Source organism: Panthera leo, chromosome D1, assembly GCF_018350215.1.
Source record: "Panthera leo isolate Ple1 chromosome D1, P.leo_Ple1_pat1.1, whole genome shotgun sequence".
NCBI lineage: Eukaryota > Metazoa > Chordata > Mammalia > Carnivora > Felidae > Panthera > Panthera leo.
This window is the reverse complement of record NC_056688.1, coordinates 64,989,968-65,012,261: the sequence shown is the minus strand read 5'-3', so window position 1 is coordinate 65,012,261 and position 22,294 is coordinate 64,989,968. Positions and strand designations below refer to the sequence as shown.

At 38.7% G+C, this 22,294-nt stretch overlaps 1 protein-coding gene across 4 annotated transcripts in view; it reads left to right on the top strand.

The window, feature by feature from the left end:
- RIC3 (RIC3 acetylcholine receptor chaperone) overlaps positions 1–22,294 on the top strand; it is a 66,559-nt gene extending 44,265 nt beyond the window's left edge. The window contains exons 5-7 of one of the 4 annotated variants that reach the window (XM_042906174.1): positions 1,152–1,300; positions 13,225–13,318; positions 17,949–18,005. In XM_042906174.1, the coding sequence (XP_042762108.1) occupies positions 1,152–1,300; positions 13,225–13,313 (238 nt within the window). In that variant the 3' untranslated portion in view covers positions 13,314–13,318; positions 17,949–18,005. Of the gene's footprint in view, positions 1–1,151; positions 1,301–13,224; positions 13,319–17,948 lie in introns of all 4 variants that reach the window. The other 3 variants (XM_042906172.1, XM_042906173.1, XM_042906171.1) reach the window with 3 other exon arrangements.

Sequence of the window (22,294 nt, the reverse complement as noted above, 5' to 3'; positions counted from 1 at the left end):
TTGAATGTCATTTTTCCTTCAGGAGTGTTATATGGCCTCTGAATGTTCTGGATTTTTAAGAAGAGAATAAGTAGCTTCCGTTAAATCCTGCTTAAAACCCGTCCCAAACCAGTTCTCCATCTTCCAAGTAGAACCTTGTCTGCCTATGAGTGTGATGCAGTGCTTCTGTCTCAAAGAAAATAGTCCTGCCTTTATCCTTGAGCCTCATCTTATTTTTACAGACATGTACCTAGAACTGTCCAGTTAAATTGGGACTCAAATCCAGGTTTTCTAAACTGGAACTCGAGCACTATGCTTTAAGAATTGCATAGAGGGGTGCCTGGTTTGCTCAGCTGGTTGATGTCCAACTCTTGGTTTCAGCTCAGCTCATGATCTCACAGTTGATGAGTTTGAGCCCTGCATCAAGCTCTCTGCTGACAGCATGGAGCCTGCTTGGGATTCTCTCTCTTCCTCTCTGCCTTTCTCTCTCGTGCGCATGCATGCTCTCTCTCTCTCTCTAAATAAACTTTTAAAAAAATTGTATAGAATGCTATCAGAAGTCAGGGGACTTCAGTCATAGTTAAAGTGCTGACATTAACTAGACATAAGAATAAATGTGGAATTCCCCCTCTGTGGGCTTCAGTTTCTCTGGTCTAGGTGATTGATTCAGAATGACCTAACTCTGAAATGTTAGGGCATATCTTCATTTCTGCACAAATATATGCAGCCTGGTGATTCCAGGGTTGGCCTAGTAGCATATTTTTCCCTGGTTAAGGCTAATGGGCCAGCATATTTTCTTTTAATGACCTTGCTTCAAAGAAAAGTGGCTTGTAGTAAATGGGTAATAAGAGTAATGGTGAAATTTCTTAGAGATTGAACTGAAACTGAAAGCTGAAACATCTGGGTCTGGTCCCAGTATTGACCATAATTCATTGTGAGACCTTGAGCAAACACTTGATCTTTTCTAGGCCTTAGTGTCTGCATTTGTAAAATCAGAACACTGAACTAACATACCTAGTCATCAGCTATGCAATTCCATAATCAATTCCTAGAATACTTATCTGTTGCTGTTGGACTTCCTATTCTAGGATCCAGACAGATCATAGTATTGTCTATATTCATTGCCCAGCAGTATTTACCATTAAATGGCTGGGTTGTCTGATATTTCTAAGCAGAGCACAGACTGTGACTTCTGACCAAGAAAAACGTTTGCTGCATCAGCTCCGAGAAATCACCAGGGTCATGAAAGAAGGAAAATTCACTGACAGACCCACTCCAGAGAAAGAAGCTGAGGAAGCCCCTTACATGGAAGACTGGGAAGGTAAACAATGTCTTATCATTTCTTGGTTAGCTGTCAGCCCAGAAAAGAGCTCTTACAAATTTTTAAAAAATATAACGTAGGGGTGCCTGGGTGGCTCAGTCAGTTGAGTGTCCAACTCTTGATTTCGGCTCAGGTCATGATCTCATAGTTAAGTGGGTTTGAGCCCCAGCGTCGGGCTCTGTGTGAACAGTGTGAAGCCTGCTTAGGATTCTCTCTCTCCTTCTCTCTCTCCCTGCCCCTACCCAGCTTGTACTCTGTCTCTCTGAAAATAAATAATAAATAAAAACCTAAAAAAAACATGTAATGTAAATACAATAAAATTCACCAGTTTTAAGTGTGTGGTTGGATGAGTTTTGACAAATGTGTCAGGTGGTATGATTATACCACAATCGTGATAACGTTAACATCTTCTCAGTAAATTCCCTCCCCCTTGGCAACTAATCCCTTACTCTGCCCTGGCAACAACTTAACCACTTTCTGTTCCTACAGTTTTACCTTTTCTATATAAATAGATCATATTGCACATGTGCTTTTGTTTCTGGCTTCTTTGATTTAGCATAATGCTTTAGAGATTCACATATTGAGTGTATCAGCACTTTTTTAAATTGCTGAGTAGTATTCTGTTACACGGATATACTGTGGTTTGTTTCTCCAGGCACTAGTGTAGGAACATATGGGTTGTTTCCAGCTTTGAGCTGCTATGAATCAAGCTGCTATCAACTTTTACATACAAGTCTGTGGACGTATGTTTTTATTCCTTTTAAGTATATACCCAGGAATTAGGTTTCTGGGTTTTTATTTAAAAAGTTAAGTGTGTATTGAACATTTTTAGAAACTGTCAACCTGCTTTCCAAAATAGCTTCGCCATTTTGCCTTCGGCCAGCAACGTATGAGTATTGTAGTTACTCCGCATCCTTGGTAACACTTGGTATTGTCAGTCTTTTTAATTTTAGCCATTCTAGTGAATGAATGGTGGTATCCCACTTGTGATTTTAATTTGCATCTCCCCAGTGATGATGATGATGATGATGATGAGCATTTTTTAATGTGTTTATTTGCCATCTCTATATCATTAGTGAAGTGTCTGTTCACATTGTTGGCCAGTTTTTTCATTGGGTTGATTGTTTTTATTGAGTTGCAAGAGTTCTTTACATATTCTGGATATGTTTATTATCAGTTATGTATTTTACAGATATTTTCTCCTAAACTGTGGTTTTGCTGTTTATTTTCTTAGTGGCATCTTTCAAAGAGTAGAAGTTTTATTTTGATGTTCAGCTTATCATTTTTCTTTTATGATCTTTGCCTAACTGAAGGTTTGCCTTCTATGTTTTTCTTCTAGAAAAGTAGTTTTAGCTTCTGTTTAGGCCTATGATCCATTTCGAGCTAGTTCTTCTATCTTGTGTGAGGCATTAGGACTGAGGTTAATTTTTTTCAAGTTTATGTCCAATTATTCCTACTTATTTTGTTACATTTAATTACTTTGGCATGTTGATATTCAGTTGACTGCGTATGTGTGGGTCTATTCTGGATTCGCTTTTTAAGAATTCTTTTATTCAAGTATAATTAATACACAGTGTGATTAGTTTCAGGTGTAAAATATAATGATTGAACAATTCTGTATGTTATTCAGTGCTCACCATGATAAGTGTACTCTTAATTCCCTTCACCTATTTCATCCATTGCCCACCCATCTTTCTGGCAACCACCAGTTTGTTCTCCCTAATTTAAGAGTCTGTTTTTTTTTTTGTTTCTCTTTTTTATTTGGTCATTTGTTTTCTTAAATGTCACATGTGTGAAATCATGTCTATACTTAAACCAGTATCACAATGTCTTTATCACTGTGTCTTTATATTAAGTCTTGAAATCCAGTAGTGTAAATTCAACTTTGTTTTTTTCCTTTTATTACAGAATTATTTGGTTATTCTAGCCCTTCATTTTCACATAAATTTAGGATCAGTATGTCAATTTCTATGAAAAAGCCCAATGGGATTTTGATTGGCATCACATTGAATCTTTAGGTCAATTTGGAAGAATTAACATCCTGGCAATACTGAATCTTCAAATCCATGAACATTTTATATTATACCATTTATTTGATCTTTAATTTCACAGCAGCATTTATAGTTTTCAGTGTATAGGTCTTGCACGTGTTTTGTAAACTTGTGCTTAAGTAGTTCCTATTTTCGGTGATAGTGTAAAATTTCTAATGGCTTACTGCTACTACCTAGAAATACAATTTATTTTTGTATTCTGACCTTGTTTCCTATAACCTTTTTAAACACACTTAGTTCTAGTGGTTTTTTTTTTCTCTTTAGATTTCTTAGGGTTAGATTTTGTAGAATTTTCTACATAGAGAATCAAATTGTGAATAAAGACAGCTTTACTTCTGAGTTTCCAATCTGTACGTCTCTTATTTTTCTTGCCTTATTGCATTGGTTAGAAACTCTAGCACAATACTGAATAGAAGTGGTGAGAGCAAACATCCTTGCTTTCCTGATATTAGGGGGAAGCACTCACACATTCTCCATTAGTGTGATGTGAGCTGTTTGTTGGTTTCTCACGGATGCTCTTTTTCAGACTGAGGAAGTGTCCTTCTAGTGTTACTCTGCCAAGAGTTTTTAATCATGAATAGATAACAGAATTTTTGTGAACACTTTTTGTCAACTGAGATCATATTATTTTTCTTTTCATCTGTTAATCCAGTGAATTACATTGATTTTTTGAATGTTTAAACAACTTTACATTCCTGGGATAAACTCTACTTTGTCATGATGTTCTATATGGCTAGATTCAACTTGCTAAGGACTCTTTATTTCTGTGTTTAGGAAAATTGGTCTATAGTTTTTCATTCTTGTAATCTTTTTGGTTTTGATTTCATGGTAATGCTGGCCTCATAAAATGCATTGCAATGTGTTCCTTCTTTTATTTTCTAGAAGACTTTGCATAATTGCTATTTTTTTCTTAAGTATGGAATTTTCTGATGACACCATTGTGGCCTAGAGTTATCTTGGTAAGATTTACATAACTATGAATTTAATTTCTTTAATAGATACAGTGCTGTTCAGGTTATTTCTTCTTGACTGAGCTTTGATAGTTTATTTCTTTCAAGGAATTTACGTATTTCTTCCAAATTGTCATATCTATTATTAGTATAAAGTTGTTTATATTACCTTATTATTCATTTAATGTATGTAAGATCTGTAGCGATGTTCTCTGTTCTGTCCTGATACTGGTAATTTGTTCTTTCTCTAATTTAAATTTTTTCTGGTCAGACTGGTGACAGGTTTATCTTTTCAAAAAACTATGTTTTGGTTTCATTTGTTGTTGTTTTACTACTTTTATGTTTCCTGTTTCATTGATTTCTGTTCTTTACTATTTCCTTTCTTTTGGTTTAATTCACTATTTTTTTTTTCTAGTTTCTTAAGGTGAAAACCTAGATCCTTGATTGATTCCCCTGCCCCAACCACTTTGGCTATTATTAATGACCTCTCTCTCTCTCTCTCTCCCCCTCCCCTCCTCCCCTCCTCCCCTCCTCCCCTCCTCCCCTCCTCCCCTCCTCCCCTCCTCCCCTCCTCCCCTCCTCCCCTCCTCCCCTCCTCCCCTCCTCCCCTCCTCCCCTCCTCCCCTCCTCCCCTCCCCTCCTCCCCTCCTCCTCCCCTCCTCCCCTCCTCCCCTCCTCCCCTCCTCCCCTCCTTCCCTCCTACTTCTGGTCTTTAGTTGTACATTTGTTAGACCTTTGATATTGTCCTTACAGGTCAATATCAATGTATGGTCCGTTCTTTTTTTTTTTTCATGTTGTGCTTAATTTTGAATAATTATTCTTTTTTTTTTTTTTTTTTTTTAATTTTTTTTTTTTTTCAACATTTTTTATTTATTTTTGGGACAGAGAGAGACAGAGCATGAACGGGGGAGGGTCAGAGAGAGAGGGAGACACAGAATCGGAAACAGGCTCCAGGCTCCGAGCCATCAGCCCAGAGCCTGACGCGGGGCTCGAACTCACGGACCGCGAGATCGTGACCTGGCTGAAGTCGGACGCTTAACCGACTGCGCCACCCAGGCGCCCCTGAATAATTATTCTTACTGTGCCTTTAAGTTTGTTAATCTTTTCAGTAGTATATGATCTGCTCTCCATCTCATTTAGTGTATTTTTAATTCAGATATTCTTTCTAGAAGTTCCATTTGGATCTTTTTTATAGATTTCATTTTCCATTCTTATATATTCATATAGTCTTCTACCTTCTTAAAAATATGAGGCATATTTGTAATAGCTTTTTAACAGTCTTGGCTGCTGATCTTATCTTCTGGGTCTGTTTCTAGTGAATAATTTTTCTCCCTGCTATGGCCCCTTATTTCATTGCCCTTTTTGCATGCCTGCTAAATTTTGACTGGATGATAGATATTGCCAATTTTACACCGTTGGATTCTGTATTTTGTTTTAGTACTTTACATAGCTGTTGGACTTACTTTTAACACACAGTTAAGTTACCAGAAATCCATTAAAATACTTTTAACACAGTTAAGTTACCAGATTCCTTCAGGCTTGTTTTTAAGATTTGTGAGAATGGGTCCAGAGCAACCTTTACTCTGGCTAATTTAGCCCCACTAGTAAGGCAATAACCTCAAGATTCTGTCTGATGCTTCACAATGTCTTTGGCTAGTAGGAACATGAACTATTCCCAGCTATGTATGAGCTCTAAGAATCTTGAGGCCTTTCAGTAGTTTTTTCCTGGCCTTGGGTAGTTCCTTCACATAGATGCACAGATCAGAACTCCATTAAAAGCATGAAGAGTTGTCTCTGAAGATCCCTGGGGATCTTTCTCTGCAAAGCTTCTTTCTTTCTAGTATTCTTCCCTGTAAATTCTAGCTGCCCTGGTCTCCCTAAATTGTAGTCTATCTTCCCAGCTCAGTAAGACCACTGGGCTCGGTTTCCCTTTTCTCGGGGATCATGCTACACTACTTAGCAATGCTTGGAAATCAGTGCGTCATATTTTTCATCTGGTTTTCTAGGTGTTTAAAGAAAAGGGTCCCCTTGTCTCCATCATTGCTAGAGCTGAAGAGCCTACACATTTAACAGTGAAGTGATTCTGGATATACTAAGTTAGGGATAGAGAAGAACCTTTAAAAAATAGAAAAAATGGTTGTGAATATGTACTGGCTTTTTAGCAGGAAAGGATTTCTTCAGCATAAAAGTATTACAAGACCCATTCATAATAAAAACTTTCAGAAAACTAGGAATAGAGGGGAATTTCATCAACTGGATAAAGAGAATCTACAAAAACCTACAGCTAGCATTATGTTTAATGATCAAAGATAAATGCTTTCCCCCTGAGATTGGGAACAGGCAAGGGTGACTACTCTTATTCAGCATAATCCAAAAAAATAGGTAGTGTAGTAAGGCAGGTGAGGGAAATAAAAGGCATACAGATTAAAAAGGAAGAAACAAAACTGCTCCTCTTTGAAGATTACGTGATTGCCTTTGTAGAAAACCCCAAGGAATCCATTTTTAAAACTGCCGGGGTGCATTCAGCATGTGTTAGATCACAAGATAAAAATACAAAAATCTTTGTATTTCTACATAATAGCAAAGAACATGTTGATATCAATTTTATTTATTTATATATTTTTGAAAGTTTATTTTGAGAGAGCGCGCATGAGTGAGAGGCCAGAGAGATGGGGAGAGAGAGAATCCCAAGCAGGCTCTGCATTGTCAGCACAGAACTCATGAACTGTGAGATCATGATCTGAGCCGAAATCAAGAGCTGGAGGTTAACCAACTGAGCCACCCAGGCTCCCCTGGACAAGATTCTTCTAAAATGTTTACGGAGGAGCAGAGAAAATAGAATAGCTAAACAATTTTGGAAAAATTGGAGGAATTAGTTTACCTGATTCCAACACTTATTATATAGGTATAGTAATCAAAACTGTGTGATACTGGTATAGGACCAGACACCTAGATCAAAGAACTGAGAACCCAGAACCACATAAATATGTACAGCTGATTTTTGACAAAGTTACAAAACCATTTCAGTGGAGTTAACAAATGGTGCTCTAGCAACTGGATATCCGTAGCAAAAAATAATCCTCAAACCAAGGTCTACATGTTACACAAAAATTAATTAAAAACGGGTCATCAGGGGCGCCTGGGTGGCGCAGTCGGTTAAGCGTCCGACTTCAGCCAGGTCACGATCTCGCGGTCCGTGAGTTCGAGCCCCGCGTCAGGCTCTGGGCTGATGGCTCGGAGCCTGGAGCCTGTTTCCGATTCTGTGTCTCCCTCTCTCTCTGCCCCTCCCCCGTTCATGCTCTGTCTCTCTCTGTCCCAAAAATAAATAAAAAACGTTGAAAAAAAAAAATTAAAAAAAAAAATATAATAAAAACGGGTCATCAACATAAATGTAAATGGTAAAACTATAAACCTTTTTTGAAAAAATTTGCCTAATCCTAGGCATCCTAGAAAATCCCAAGGATTTTCTAGAGTTTTTAGGCTTGACATCATAAACACAATTCATAAAAGGAAAAATTGATAAGTGGATGTCATCAAAATCCAGAACTTTTGCTCTGCAAAAGACCCCGTTAAGATGATGAAAAGTCATGCTACACAGTGAAAGAAAATATTTGCAGATCACATGTCCAACGAAGAACTTATATCTAGAGTATATAAAGAACTCTCAAAACAGGGAAAAATAAACAATCCAGTTAGGAAATGGGCAAAAGATATGAACTGACTTGCACCAGAGAGGAGATACACAGATGGCAGATGAGCACATGAAAAGATGTTAAACATCATTAGCCACTAAGAAAATACAAATTAAAATCACAATAAATACCACCACACATCTAGCAGAATGACTAAAGTAAAAAAACAGTAACAACACCAAATGCTGACAAGGATGTGGAGAAACTAGATCCACTGTGCAACCTGAAAGTTGCACTCCTGGGCATTAACCTCAGAAGTGAAGACTTATGTTCACATAAAACTTGTACATTAATATGCACAGCAGCTTTATTAGTAGTAGCCCCAAACTGCAAACAACCCAGACATCCTTCAGCAGGTGAATGGTTACAAACTATGGTACATTGATACTTTGGTATACTACTCAGCAATAAAAGTAAATTATTGATATATGCAACAACCTGGATGAATTTCCAGATAATTATACTGAGTGAAAAAGGCTAATTCCAAAAGGTTCCATACTGTGTGATTATAGGACATTCTTGAAATGGCAAAATTATAGAAATGGAGAACAGATTGGTAGTAGTTGGCTGAGGTTGAGGAGGAAATGGGGCAGGAGGGACTAGGTGTGGCAATAAAAGGGAAAGGGAAATATAAGGAATCCTTGTGGTGATAGAAATGCTCTGTATATTAATTTCATCGATATTAATATACTGATTGTCCTATTGTAGGATAGTTTTGCAAGATACCATCATTGGGAGAAGCTGGGTAAAAGGTACAGGGGTTTCTATATTTCTTATAACTACATGTGAATCTACAATTACATTTTTTAAAAGCAGTGAGAGGATGGAGAACTGTCATGCTACTGGAAGTCGAAAGAAAGCTGGAGTTGCCATACTTATATCAGACAAACTAGATTTTAAATTAAAGGCTGCAACAAGAGACGAAGAAGGGCATTATATAATAATTACAGAGTCTATCCATCAGGAAGAGCTAACAATTATAAATGTCTATGTGCCGAATATGGGAGCCCCCAATATATAAAACAATCACAAACGTAAGCAACCTTATTGATAAAAATGTGGTAATTGCAGGGGACTTTAATACCCCACTTACAGCAATGGATAGATCATCTAGACACAGGATCAATAAAGAAACAAGGGCCCTGAATGATACATTGGATCAGATGGACTTGACAGATATATTTAGAACTCTGCATCCCAAAGCAACAGAATACACTTTCTTCTCGAGTGCACATGGAACATTCTCCAAGATAGATCACATACTGGGTCACAAAACAGCCCTTCATAAGTATACAAGAATTGAGATCATACCATGCATACTTTCAGACCACAATGCTATGAAGCTTCAAATCAACCACAGGAAAAAGTCTGGGAAACCTCCAGAAGCATGGAGGTTAAAGAACACCCTACTAAAGAATGAGTGGGTCAACCAGGCAATTAGAGAAGAAATTAAAAAATATATGGAAACAAACGAAAATGAAAATACAACAATCCAAACGCTTTGGGATGCAGCAAAGGCAGTCCTGGGGGAAAATACATTGCAATCCAGGCCTATCTCAAGAAACAAGAAAAATCCCAAATACAAAATCTAACAGCACACCTAAAGGAAATAGAAGCAGAATAGCAAAGAGACCCCAAACCTAGCAGAAGAAGAGAAATAATAAAGATCAGAGCAGAAATAAACAATATAGAATCTAAAAAAAACTGTAGAGCAGATCAATGAAACCAAAAGTTGGTTTTTTGAAAAAATAAAATTGATAAACCTCTAGCCAGGCTTCTCAAAAAGAAAAGGGAGATGACCCAAATAAAATCATGAATGAAAACAATCATTACAACCAATCCCTCAGAAATACAAGCAATTATCAGGGAATACTATGAAAAATTATATGCCAACAAACTGGACAACCTGGAAGAAATGAACAAATTCCTAAGCACCTACACACTTTGAAAACTCAAACAGGAAGAAATAGAAAACTTGAACAGACCCATAACCAGCCAAGAAATTGAATCAGTCATCAAAAATCTCCCAACAAATAAGAGTCCAGGACCAGATGGCTTCCCTGGGGAGTTCTACCAGACGTTTAAAGCAGAGATAATACCTATCTTTCTCAAGCTGTTCCAAAAAATAGAAAGGGAAGGAAAACTTCCAGACTCATTCTATGAAGCCAGCATTACTTTGATTCCCAAACCAGACAGAGTAAAAAAAGAGAACTACAGGCCAATATCCCTGATGAATATGGATGCAGAAATTCTCAATAAGATACTAGCAAATTGAATCAACAGCATATAAAAAGAATTATTCACCATGATGAAGTGGGATTCATTCCTGGGCTGCAGGGCTGGTTCAACATTCGCAAATCAATCAATGTGATACATCACATTAATAAAAGAAAAGAACCATATGATCCTGTCAATCAATGCAGAAAAAGCATTTGACAAAATTCAGCATCCTTTCTTAATAAAAACCCTCAAGAAAGGATAGAAGGAACATATTTAAACATCATAAAAGCCATTTATGAAAAGCCCACAGCTAATATCATCCTCAATGAGGAAAAACTGAGAGCTTTCCCCCTGAGATCAGGAACACGACTGGGATGCCCACTCTCACCGCTGTTGTTTAACATAGTGTTGGAAGTTCTAGCATCAGCAATCAGACAACAAAAGGAAATCAAAGGTGTCAAAATTGGCAAAGATGAAGTCAAGCTTTCACTTTTTGCAGATGACATGATCTACATGGAAAACCCGATAGACTCCACCAAAAATCTACGAGAACTGATACATGAATTCAGCAAAGTTGCAGGATACAAAATCAATGTACAGAAATCAGTTGCATTCTTATACACTAATAATGAAACAACAGAAAGACAAACTAATCCCATTCACAATTGCACCAAGAATCATAAAATACCTAGGGATAAACCTAACCAAAGATGTACAAGATCAGTATGCTGAAAACTATAGAAAGCTTATGAAGGAAATTGAAGAAGATACAAAGAAATGGAAAAACATTCCCTGCTCATGGATTGGAAGAATAAATATTGTTAAAATGTCAATACTACCCAAAGCAATCTACACATTCAATGCAATCCCAATCAAAATTGCACCAGCATTCTTCTCGAAGCTAGAACAGGCAATCTTAAAATTTGTATGGAACCATAGAAGACGCCGAATAGCCAAAGTAATATTGAAGAAGACCAAAGCAGGAGGCATCACAGTCCCAGACTTTAGCCTGTACTACAAAGCTGTCATCATCAAGACAGCATGGTATTGGCACAAAAACAGACACATAGACCAATGGAATAGAATAGAGAACCCAGAACTGGACCCACAAAAGTATGGCTAACTAATCTTTGACAAAGCAGGAAAGAATATCCAATGGAAAAAGTCTCTTCAACAAATGGTGCTGGGAGAACTGGACAGCAACATGCAGAAGAATGAAACTAGACTACTTTCTCACACCATTTGCAAAAATAAACTCAAAATGGTTAAAGGACCTGAATGTGAGACCAGAAACCATCAAAACCCTAGAGGAAAAAGCAGGAAAAAACCTCTCTGACCTCAGCCACTGCAATTTCTTACTTGACACATCTCCAAAGGCAAGGGAATTAAAAGCAAAAATGAACTATTCAGACCTCATGAAGATAAAAAGTTTCTGCACTGCAAAGGAAACAGTCAACAAAACTAAAAGGCAACCAACAGAATGGGAAAAGATATTTGCAAATGACCTATTGGACAAAGGGCTAGTATCCAAAATCTATAAAGAACTCACCAAACTCCACACCCGAAAAACAAATAATCCAGTGAAGAAATGGGCAGAAAACACGAATAGACACTTCTCTAAAGAAGACATCCGGATGGCCAACAGGCACATGAAAAGCTGCTCAACATCACTCCTCATCAGGGAAATACAAATCAAAACCACACTCAGATACCACCTCACGCCAGTCAGAGTGGCTAAAATGAACAAATCAGAAGACTATAGATGCTGGCGAGGATGTGGAGAAATGGGAACCCTCTTGCACTGTTGGTGGGAATGCAAACTGGTGCAGCCGCTCTGGAAAACAGTGTGCAGGTTCCTCAAAAAATTAAAAATAGATCTACCCTATGGCCCAGCAATAGCACTGCTAGGAATTTACCCAAGGGATACAGGAGTGCTGATGCATAGGGGCACTTGTACCCCAATGTTTATAGCAGCACTTTCAACAATAGCCAAAGTATGGAAAGAGCCTAAATGTCTATCAAATGATGAGTGGGTAAAGAAATTGTGGTTTATATGCACAATGAAATACTACTTGGCAATGAGAAAGAATGAAATATGGCCTTTTGTAGCAACATGGATGGAACTGGAGAGTGTGATGCTAAGTGAAATAAGCCATACAGAGAAAGATAGATTCCATATATTTTCACTCTTATGTGGATCCTGAGAAACTTACCAGAAGACCAATGGGGGAGGGGAAGGAAAAAAAAAAAAGGGAGGGAGGGAGCCAAACCATAAGAGACTCTTAAAAACAGAATAAACTGAGGGTTCATGGGGGGTGGGAGGGAGGGGAGGGTGGTTGATGGGTATTGAGGAGGGCACCGGTTGGAATGAGCACTGGGTGTTGTATGGGAACCAATTTGACAATAAATTTCATGTTAAAAAAATAATAAAAGCAGTGAAAAAATTTAAGGGAAAGGATAGTGTACTCTGAATACATAGAACTTTTACTTTCTGTAGATTAGAGAATACCACAAAACTTAAAGCCAACACTAAACAGGAAAAACATTTGTGACATGTATGACTGAAAAGAAGTTGATACCTTTTAGTATATAAAGAATTCTATAATTTATAAAACACTGAAATCCTCCTACGTAGGCAGTACACAAAAGAAAAAAATGCACCTTGCTAACAAAACATTAAAAAGTATTTCAGTCTCACTAGTAATCAAGGAAATAAAAACTGGAATTCATTTTATCCTCCAGATTGCAAATCTCTTTATATAACCTTGTCCCGATATCCTGTTCATTTTCTGTCTACCTCTCAGGTGTTGAAATATACAGAATTTAGGTCCAAGTGATATTAACTTTTAAATATAGTAGACTGTTTTAAGTATTTCTGAACAATGGCATTAAATTTCTAACCACAGTATCAATTATTTTACATTGATAATTTCTACCGATTCATTGTTCACTGCTTTCTCATATGCAGTATGTTCTTTCTCAAATTTTTTTATTTTTTTTCTTTGTATCAGAGTTCCTAAGTGTTTCCACCCCTACCCTGTCACCCCCAAGTGTACTTGACGATTACCTGGATATCTGCATGTGCCATTTTTCACTTTGATACAGGTAATTTTGTGCTATTTTTCCTTACACATCTGAAGATGATTTGCTTCAAGAGGACTTGCAAATAAAGTTGCCTTATTTTTCTTTGATGTTGAAAATGAGAAATCTTACCACAGTCTGATTCTTCTTCTCTGTAGGGAACCTGCTTTTAGTTAGCTAGTTTGTTTTCTGTCTGAAAATTCATAATCTTTTAATCCTTACACATTTGAATTTGGGCAGGTTCATTAGCATATCTGAGTGTGTATGAAAATGTGGATTTTTCATAGTATTTCTGTCTAGCATTTAGTGAGTCTTTTCCATCTGAAGACTTGAGTCTGTCTTCAGCTAAGTGATCTTTTCTTTTGTAACTTTTTTTTTTTCTGGTTCTTGCTTCCATTCAACCTACTCTGCCCTCATTCTGGAATTCCAGTGATTTGGAGATTGGGTAGTCCCGGGCCAGCTTTCAGTGCAGTGTGTATTTTCTCACAGTTTTTATCTCCTTTTCATTTTTACCTTTGTCTTAGAAGAATTTCTGGACTTTGACTTCTAATATACTAATCTGCCTTTTAGCCATGTCCATTTTGTTTGTTTATTTATTCAAAAAAATGTTTTTTTTTTTTTAATGTTTACTTTGAGACAGCAAGTGGAGGAGGGTCATAGAGGGAGAAAGGGAATCCCAAGAAGGCCCCATGCTGTCCATGCAGAGCCCAGTGCAGGGCTTGATCTCACGTACTGTGTCCATTTCAATCTATTTTCTCCCTTTCTCAAGTTGAAATATTTTCTATTTCTTTTTTTTTTTAATTTTTTTTGTAATGTTTATTTATTTTTGAGACAGAGACAGAGCATGAACAGGGGAGGGGCAGAGAGAGGGAGACACAGAATTGGAAGCAGGCTCCAGGCTCTGAGCCATCAGCCCAGAGCCCAACGCGGGGCTCGAACCCACGGACCGTGAGATCGTGACCCGAGCCGAAGTCGGACACTTAACCGACTGAGCCACCAGGTGCCCCAATATTTTCTATTTCTAATAGTTCTTTTTTTAATTTTTTTTAAATTTAAATCCAAATTAGCATATAGTGAAACAATGATTTCAGGAGTAGATTCCTTAATGCCCCTTACCCATTTAGCCCATCCCCCCTCTCCCAGCCCCTCCCGTAACCCTCAGTTTGTTCTCCATATTTATGAGTCTCTTCTGTTTTGTCCCCCTCCCTGTTTTTATATTATTTTTGTTTCCCTTCCCTTACATTCATCTGTTTTGTCTCTGAAAGTCCTCATATGAATGAAGTCATGTGATTTTTGCCTTTCTCTAATTTCACTTAGTGTAATACCCTCCAGTTCCATCCATGTAGTTGCAAATGGCAAGATTTCATTCTTTTTGGTTGCTGATTCTTTTTGATACTCCATTGTATATATATACATCTTTATCCATTCATCCATCGATGGACATTTGGGCTCTTTCCATACTTGGCTATTGTTGATAGTGCTGCTATAAACATGGGGGTACATGTGTCCCTTCAAAACAGCACACCTGTATCCCTTGGATAAATGCCTAGTAGTGCAATTGCTGGGTCGTAGGGTAGTTCTGTTTTTAGTTTTTTGAGGAACCTCCATATTGTTTTCCAGAGTGGCTGCACCAGCTTGCATTCCCACCAGCAGTGCAAAAGAGATCCTCTTTCTCTGCATCCTCGCCAACCTCTGTTGATGCCTGAGTTGTTAATGTTAGCCATTCTGACAGGTGTGAGGTGGTATCTCATTGTGGTTTTGATTTGTATTTCCCTGAGGATGAGTGATGTTGAGCATTTTTTCATGTGTTGGTTGGCCATCTGGATGTCTTCTTTGCAGAAGTGTCTATTCATGTCTTTTGCCCATTTCTTCACTGGATTATTTGTTTTTTGGGTGTTGAGTTTGAGAAGTTCTTTATAGATTTTGGATACTAACCCTTTATCTGATATGTCATTTGCAGATATCTTCTCCCATTCCGTCAGTTGCCTTTTAGTTTTGCTGATTGTTTCCTTTGCTGTGCAGAAGCTTATTTTGATGAGGTCCCAGTAGTTCATTTTTGCTTTTACTTCCCTTGCCTCTGGAAATGTGTTGAGTAAGAAGTTGCTGCAGCCAAGATCAAAGAGGTTTTTGCCTGCTTTCTCCTCGAGGATTTTGATGGCTTCCTGTCTTACATTTAGGTCTTTCATCCATTTTGAGTTTTTATGTATGGTGTAAGAAATTGGTCCAGGTTCATTCTTCTGCATGTTGCTGTACAGTTTTCCAAGCTCTAATAGTTCTTATTGCCTGTTTGCTCCCCTTTTTATACTGAACCCTGGTTGGGTTTTATCAATGCAGTATTATTTTTAATATTACTGGGAATATCCATTATAAGTTGATATTAACTCCTGTTTCCTACATTGACTATTTTGTTTTTGTTTTTGTTTTTGTTCTTTTAGGGCTGTTTACATAGTTTGCTTAGTTTGGCTCCCCTGCTGACTTCCTTTTAGGATCAGTGAGTTTTGCTCATATTTTTAACAAAGTTCTTGAATAGCCAGTAATGTTGGCAGATAATGGGCTACCTTAGAAGCCCATTTGTGAGCCTATTTGATTTTCAGCAGGCCTCCCCCTCTTAAACTAAAGCCAGATAGCCATGGAACTCCAAAGGTAGGCTTTGTTCTTGGTGTAAGGAGAAGGCAGGAACATGCCAGAAAATGGACATCTCTTAAGCTATTCAGTGACTAGGAGCTAACTAGCAAGTAAGCCTCCCCAGGACCCCCTGCCCTTGACCAAGGAGGCAGTGAGGGCCTTGGGTAGCTAAACTCTTTTACCTAGCATTCCACCCACACACAGTAAGTTAAGCTTGGGAACTAAGATTGCATTGGCAAGATTCTTAACCTACTACTATCAGTGATGATGAGGGTATAAGATGGACAGTTGTATTTTTGTGTGTGTGTGTTTTGTTTGTTTTGTTTTTTTACATCACTGGTAAAAATAAAAGTGTATATACATTCTTCTGGAAAGTAATTTGGCAGGGTGTAAAAAACGCTTTTAAAATGTCTAATCCTAAACTTTAGTTCTCATATTTCTAGAAGTGTATCTTTTTTTAAGTTTCTTTATGAGAGAGAGAGAAAGAAAGAGAATGCACCCACATGTAGGAGAGGGGCATAGAGAGAGGGAGAGAGAGGAAAAGGAGAGAGAGATTCCCAAACAGAGCCCAACTCGGGGTTTGATTTCACAAACTGTGGGATCATGACCTGAGCCTGAATCAAGAGTCAGACGCTTAACTTAGCCACCCAGACACCCTCTAGAAGTGTATCTTAAAGAAATGTGGAAGTGGACATAGATTAATATTCAGAGATCTTAGCTGCTGTGTTACTTACAATAAGGGAGCATGGGAAAGAATCTACAGGTTTTACAGAAAAGGCATGGTAAGGCAGGTGAGTTATGTAGCTGTATGATGGGATATTTTGCAGACTTTAAAATGCCTAATGACATGGAGAAGTGCTCATGATCTAATATTGAATGAAAAAATGAGTATATGATAAAAAGGCCAGAAGCAACACAACAAATTATCATCAATGGTGGGATTCTAGCTGACTTGTGTTTTCTTTTTAAAACTTGTCTGTGTTTTTCAAAATTTTTACAGTGAGTCTGTATGATTTATGATTAGAAAAAAAAAACAGTTCATGTTGTTAAAATATGTCTCTCCACACTCTACACTGCATAAAAAAAAAAAAGACCCTTTTCAGAATTTGCAGGCAAAAAGTGGTTTGTATTAGGGTTGAAATTTGCCAATTATCATAATGTGCAAATGGATTTTGAATTCTCCGGCTTTTCACATCGTGTAGTGTGCACGGCTGCTGTTGCCAGCTCTGGCATATGAGCTCCAGTGAGGCCCATCTGCCGCTCTGGCGCAGCTTGCCTGACACAGATTTATTTCATTTCGTTCTTTAATTTGGCAACATTTTGTCTTTTCTCATTATCATAGCTGGAATTCAGTACCAGTACTACTTATTTTGCTTACCGGTTTGTTGTCTCTTTTGTTCTATTTTGTGAAGACCAAGAAGCCAACAACGGGGATTGTGTCTTGTGAAAACCCAGTTCCTGTCCTTCGGGATCTTGGGCATGTCTTGCTGGAGTGTGCTCTCTCTCTCTCTCTCTCTCTGACACTTGCAAGCCATTTCAGTTCTTTTGATTAGTGGAAGCCTTCGTGGTTTATTTTTTCGAAGAGCTTAGTGTTCCTTTTCTTCTCCTCTCCCCACCCAGGAAGATTTGGAAATGGTTCCAAATAGAAATTATAAACATTAGCCTTGAGCTATGCTCTCTGGTGTTTGGTACTTTTTGTTTGTTTGTTTTTAACCGAAGGCTCATGTTTGTTTAATCTTCATCACTACAGCAGAAGTTGGTGGTGTGAGACTTCCGCTCCACCCTAAGCACCCTGCACTTAAGAAGAGTTTTTCTTCTGAATTGGTTTGTATTTCAAAGAACACGGGTAGTCTGCCAGATTGCTAAGAATTTACTCAAGTGAAACTTTAGAACTGTTAGAGTCCTCTTAGAGATTTCTTGAATGGATTTGTTGGGACAGGATAGCTGCTGCCTAAGAAGCCTCTTTGAGCCTAATACAAAGAATGTCTCTTCAACACAAAGTAAGACTTTTTGCTGCTTTTTTCTCTAGGTTACCCTGAAGAAACTTACCCAATTTATGACCTTTCAGATTGCATCAAGCGTAGGCAAGAAACCATCTTAGTGGATTACCCTGACCCCAAGGAACCGTCTGCTGAAGAAATAGCTGAAAGAATGGAATTGCTAGAAGGTGAAGAATCAGACCATTTGGGGTGGGGAGTGCCCACTGACCCCAGAGTCCAGGAAGATAATTCTGTTACCTCATGTGACCCAAAGCCAGAAACATGTTCCTGCTGTTTTCATGAAGAGGAGGATCCTGCCGTCTTGGCAGAGAATGCTGGATTCAGTGCAGACAATTACACTGAACAAGAGGAAGCCACCAAAGAAGTCTGGCCCCAAGACTTCAGGGATAAAGGGTTGGACATGAGCACTGATAAAGCACATACAGATGGTACATTGAGGAAGCGGAACCCCCAGGGTTTGGAGTTGAAAACAGCTGGTTTGGGGAAGTATCCATTAGTCTAGTCCCAAGGTGACCTTTCTCTCCCTTCTCCGATTTCATCCTTGGCCCTGTGCCCTATACTTCATTCTGTGTTTAAATATCCTAGCTAATCAGGCCACTACCATGGATATCATGTATCCTTCCTGGTGCTCAGACACCTGTCACCTTGTAAAACACGGTAGCAATTAGTATGAACATAATACAGCTTCACTCTTTATGCCTTTCTTCCACCAGAGAGTCGATCCACTGAGTAATTATGTTTGATCTAGTGTACACTCAGGGACAGGGATCTAACTCCTCGTGCTAGGAGTAGCAGATGGTTTACCTGTGAACGAACATCAGTTTACACGTGATGAGGACTTATGGTTGCAAAAGTGAAGATTTCAGAGTCCAAGATGTCTTATTCTGTGGGCCTTGAGCAGGTTAGTGGTCTCCTGGGTTCAAGAAGAGAACATTTTTTCTGAGTATGATGGGGCCAGAGCAGGGTAGGACTCTGCTGTGTGAGCTGAAGCCCGTTTGCCACAGCAAGGGCCCTTTTAGGAGCACTGTTGCTGCCTCAGATACCTGCTTTTCTTCAGAGTAGCAGAAGACCCCAGTGATTTGTGAATGAGCCCGGAGACCTGTTGGGGGACTGTTTTGCTCCAGTATTGCCTGGATCTCTAGCTTCCTTTATCCCTGTTGTGTTTACAGAACTGCCAACCCAGAAGCACCTTTATACCTCTGGCCCTCAGTGGCCAGAAGAAGGTTTAAATAGAGACTTTTTAGGCCTTGCCCTCCAGATCCAAGGTTTGAGGCTGTTAAGGCTACAAGAAAGCCGTGTGAGAATGCTGGTCCTCCATGAGATGCTCAAGTGGCCAGAGAGCCAGGGATAGGGAAAGAATCCATGTACTTATAGCAGTCCTGGCCTGGAAGGTATTTCTAAATGTTGTGCCCTCTGCAACCACATGAATTGAAACAGAAATGAGGACGACTGAGCTTGTAGACAAAGTGCCAGCCCAAAAGGGAAGTTGCAGCGTGTGTCTTTTGCAGAGAACCAATATAGCAGGGGCATATAGCCCCTATAGCTATATAGGCCAGGGGAAGAGACTATTTGTTCTCTATTCAGGTATCTGGGTCTTTTGAGAAGGGTTGGGAAAGTAGGAGGTAGGTTATAACTGAAAGGATTTTGACCAAACTAAAGACCTCATCTCTAAGGTGCCATCTGCCATGTGTCTTCTGGAGATAAAATGGCACCCAGGTATCCTGGCTAGTAAAGATGAGTGAATTCAGTTTACATGTAAGACCTGAGTTTAAAGAAGACACATTCCCAAGAACATTCCCAATCACAAAATGCAGAAGACGTGAAAATTAAATTATGTGAGGATAGATAGAGCTTTTGGAGTTCCATTGTTCCTAGTTGTCTGAGATGCCAGGAAAATAGTTAAAATCACACATCTAAGCCTATAGACTGTCAAAAGGTATGGGATCATATTAATATGTCAGCTACCACTAGGCATTTCTCGTTGATGAAATTAACATTTTTGTTAGAGAAGTCATTGAAAACAGTCTGTAGGAAGTATATTGCATCTATCTCTGTGTAGAATATTTGATTCACTTTAAAAGAATGTAGTTTAAAATGTACTATAAATGATCTAGATGTAATGCTTAAGGTAAAAAATAATGTAGGTGCTCTGAACTGTTTTGATAAATTGTTTTCCATTATTTCCTTTTATTCACTGTGAGGGGTTGATTTATGAGGAGTCCTGGGTCCCTGGTTCTGATTTCTTTTTTGCCTTAGTATATATGTTTCCATTATTAAGATGTGTTTGTTTCTAGCTTGTTCATTCATGTGTTCATTTAGACACTGCCCAGGGGTAGGCAGTGGGAGCAGGGGCTCAATTCCTAACTTTGAGAAACAAAATTTGGTGTGGGAGCCTTGTCTAATTTATTATTTTCAGTAAACTATTAACTATAAAAGGGCTCAAGATGGTGAATTCTGCAAGCAGAGAAATGTCGGTCATGATTCCATCCATGCCTATTCTGTCCATAGAGTCTTGTTGGGTCCTTAACCCTTCTGAGTCTTGGTTTTCTCCTATCTAGTGCAGGGGAGTACAAGTCCAGGTCTCATAGGGTAGTTAGGAGGATTAAACGTGAACTCCTCAGTGCATATAAAACAGCATTAGCCCTCCTATCTCATACATAACCACTCAATAAGTGGTAGATAATTTACTTTTCTTGTACAAGGCTTTATGCTGTAATTGAGACATGGACCCAAATCTATGGAAACATAAAGATCATTTTGGCCAAAGTACTTCCAAGACACTTGACGGGCGAGTTGGATCTTGAGGCGTGCTGAGAACTTCAGGTGGCCAAGGAAGAGAACATTCTCGGCAGAAAGGGCAGTGTTAGACAAACCTGGTGTTAAAGTGTATGGATGTTCAGGTATTTTTGAGGATGGTATGTAAGGTGTTGCCTAACCAACTGTTGAATTTTGAATGTTAATATTTGGGGGAAATTGGCTTATGGGAATAGTTCCTCCCAGAAGTACTAAGAGCTCATGATGGTTCTTGCTGCCCTAGCTCTTGGTTGGCTTAAACAGCAATAATAAATATTAACATATTTATATTTTAGAAATTTTGATTATTCACCAGTTGTTTAGTCTTTTGGATTTTCCAGAATTATTTTATCCTTCAGGGATGACAATTATGTGTACATACAACTCAGGATGACCAAATCCTAGCACTGGTTTTCATTGTCATGCCTGCTCTCGCTCTCACCATTGTCTTCATTTTTCAGAACTGGTCTGGGCTGTGAACTTGGATGAGCCCCCAGGTACTAGTTTTCAGTGACCTTTGAGCACTGTGGCAGAGCATGGAGGACAGACAGTTGGCCTAGGAAGCCACTGTGTCACCTGGGACCATGCTTGGTTAAATCAGGTGGGTGATCCAGCCAGGAGATGCTCTTTCCTGTCCAATAAGAGCGAAAGAAAGCACCTTGCTAGCTCTAAGACTGGCAGTATACACACTCCAGAAACTACACCCAGGAAGGAAGGTGTGTTGAAGAATGGAGGCATAGTTGACCTTTAGAAGAGATGGCCTAGAAGAACCACACTCTCTGTACCTTCTAGGGCTTGGGTGATCAATGACTCATGGTACAAACTAAGACGCTTTGGGGAAAGGGGACTTTAATTATAATTATGCCAACACAATAGGTGTAAACCAGGCCCATCCTGGATGTATTTAAAAGACTTGTTTTTAACCTAACCACTAAACAAAAACCTCTTCCCTTTTTAGTAAGAACCTGTACTGTTGTTTTCCACAGAGGCAGAGCCAAGGAGATACAGGCCAAAATTATCTTAGCCACATAAAAACTCCAAATCTAGGGTAAAAAATAAAGCAACCCTATTTTTGTTCCTAAGGGCCAGGCCCTCAGGGTGACACTCAGGAACCAAACAGCCCATTCTTGCAGAGGACTGTGGTTAACTTCTATCCTTAACTATTCTTCCAGCCTTTCCCAGACTGTGTGTATGTGTGTGTGGTTCTCACCATCCTTAAATTTGAAGAGCACAGCCAGAGACAGGACAGCCTCAACCCACATGATAGTGTTTCCAACCAAGCCATGATGCCTTCCCACCCACCCCCGAGGCTCTTAGGACAGAAGGAAATGAATGGTGTAGGAAAAAACTTTAGGTAAGAAAGGTTTTTTTCTCCTTTTCTACAAAGAAAAAAATGCACAGTCATGTTGAAACAGTTCAAGTTTAATTTGTTGATATATGGTCTGTACTTAGACAAACACTAAGTTCTACAACATATATAATGTCAACATGGGAAAATACCAACTTTGTCATTGCACATACCAGTAAATAAATACATTTGCTCAAGAATACCAAAGAGTTTATTCAAAAAGTCACTTAATAA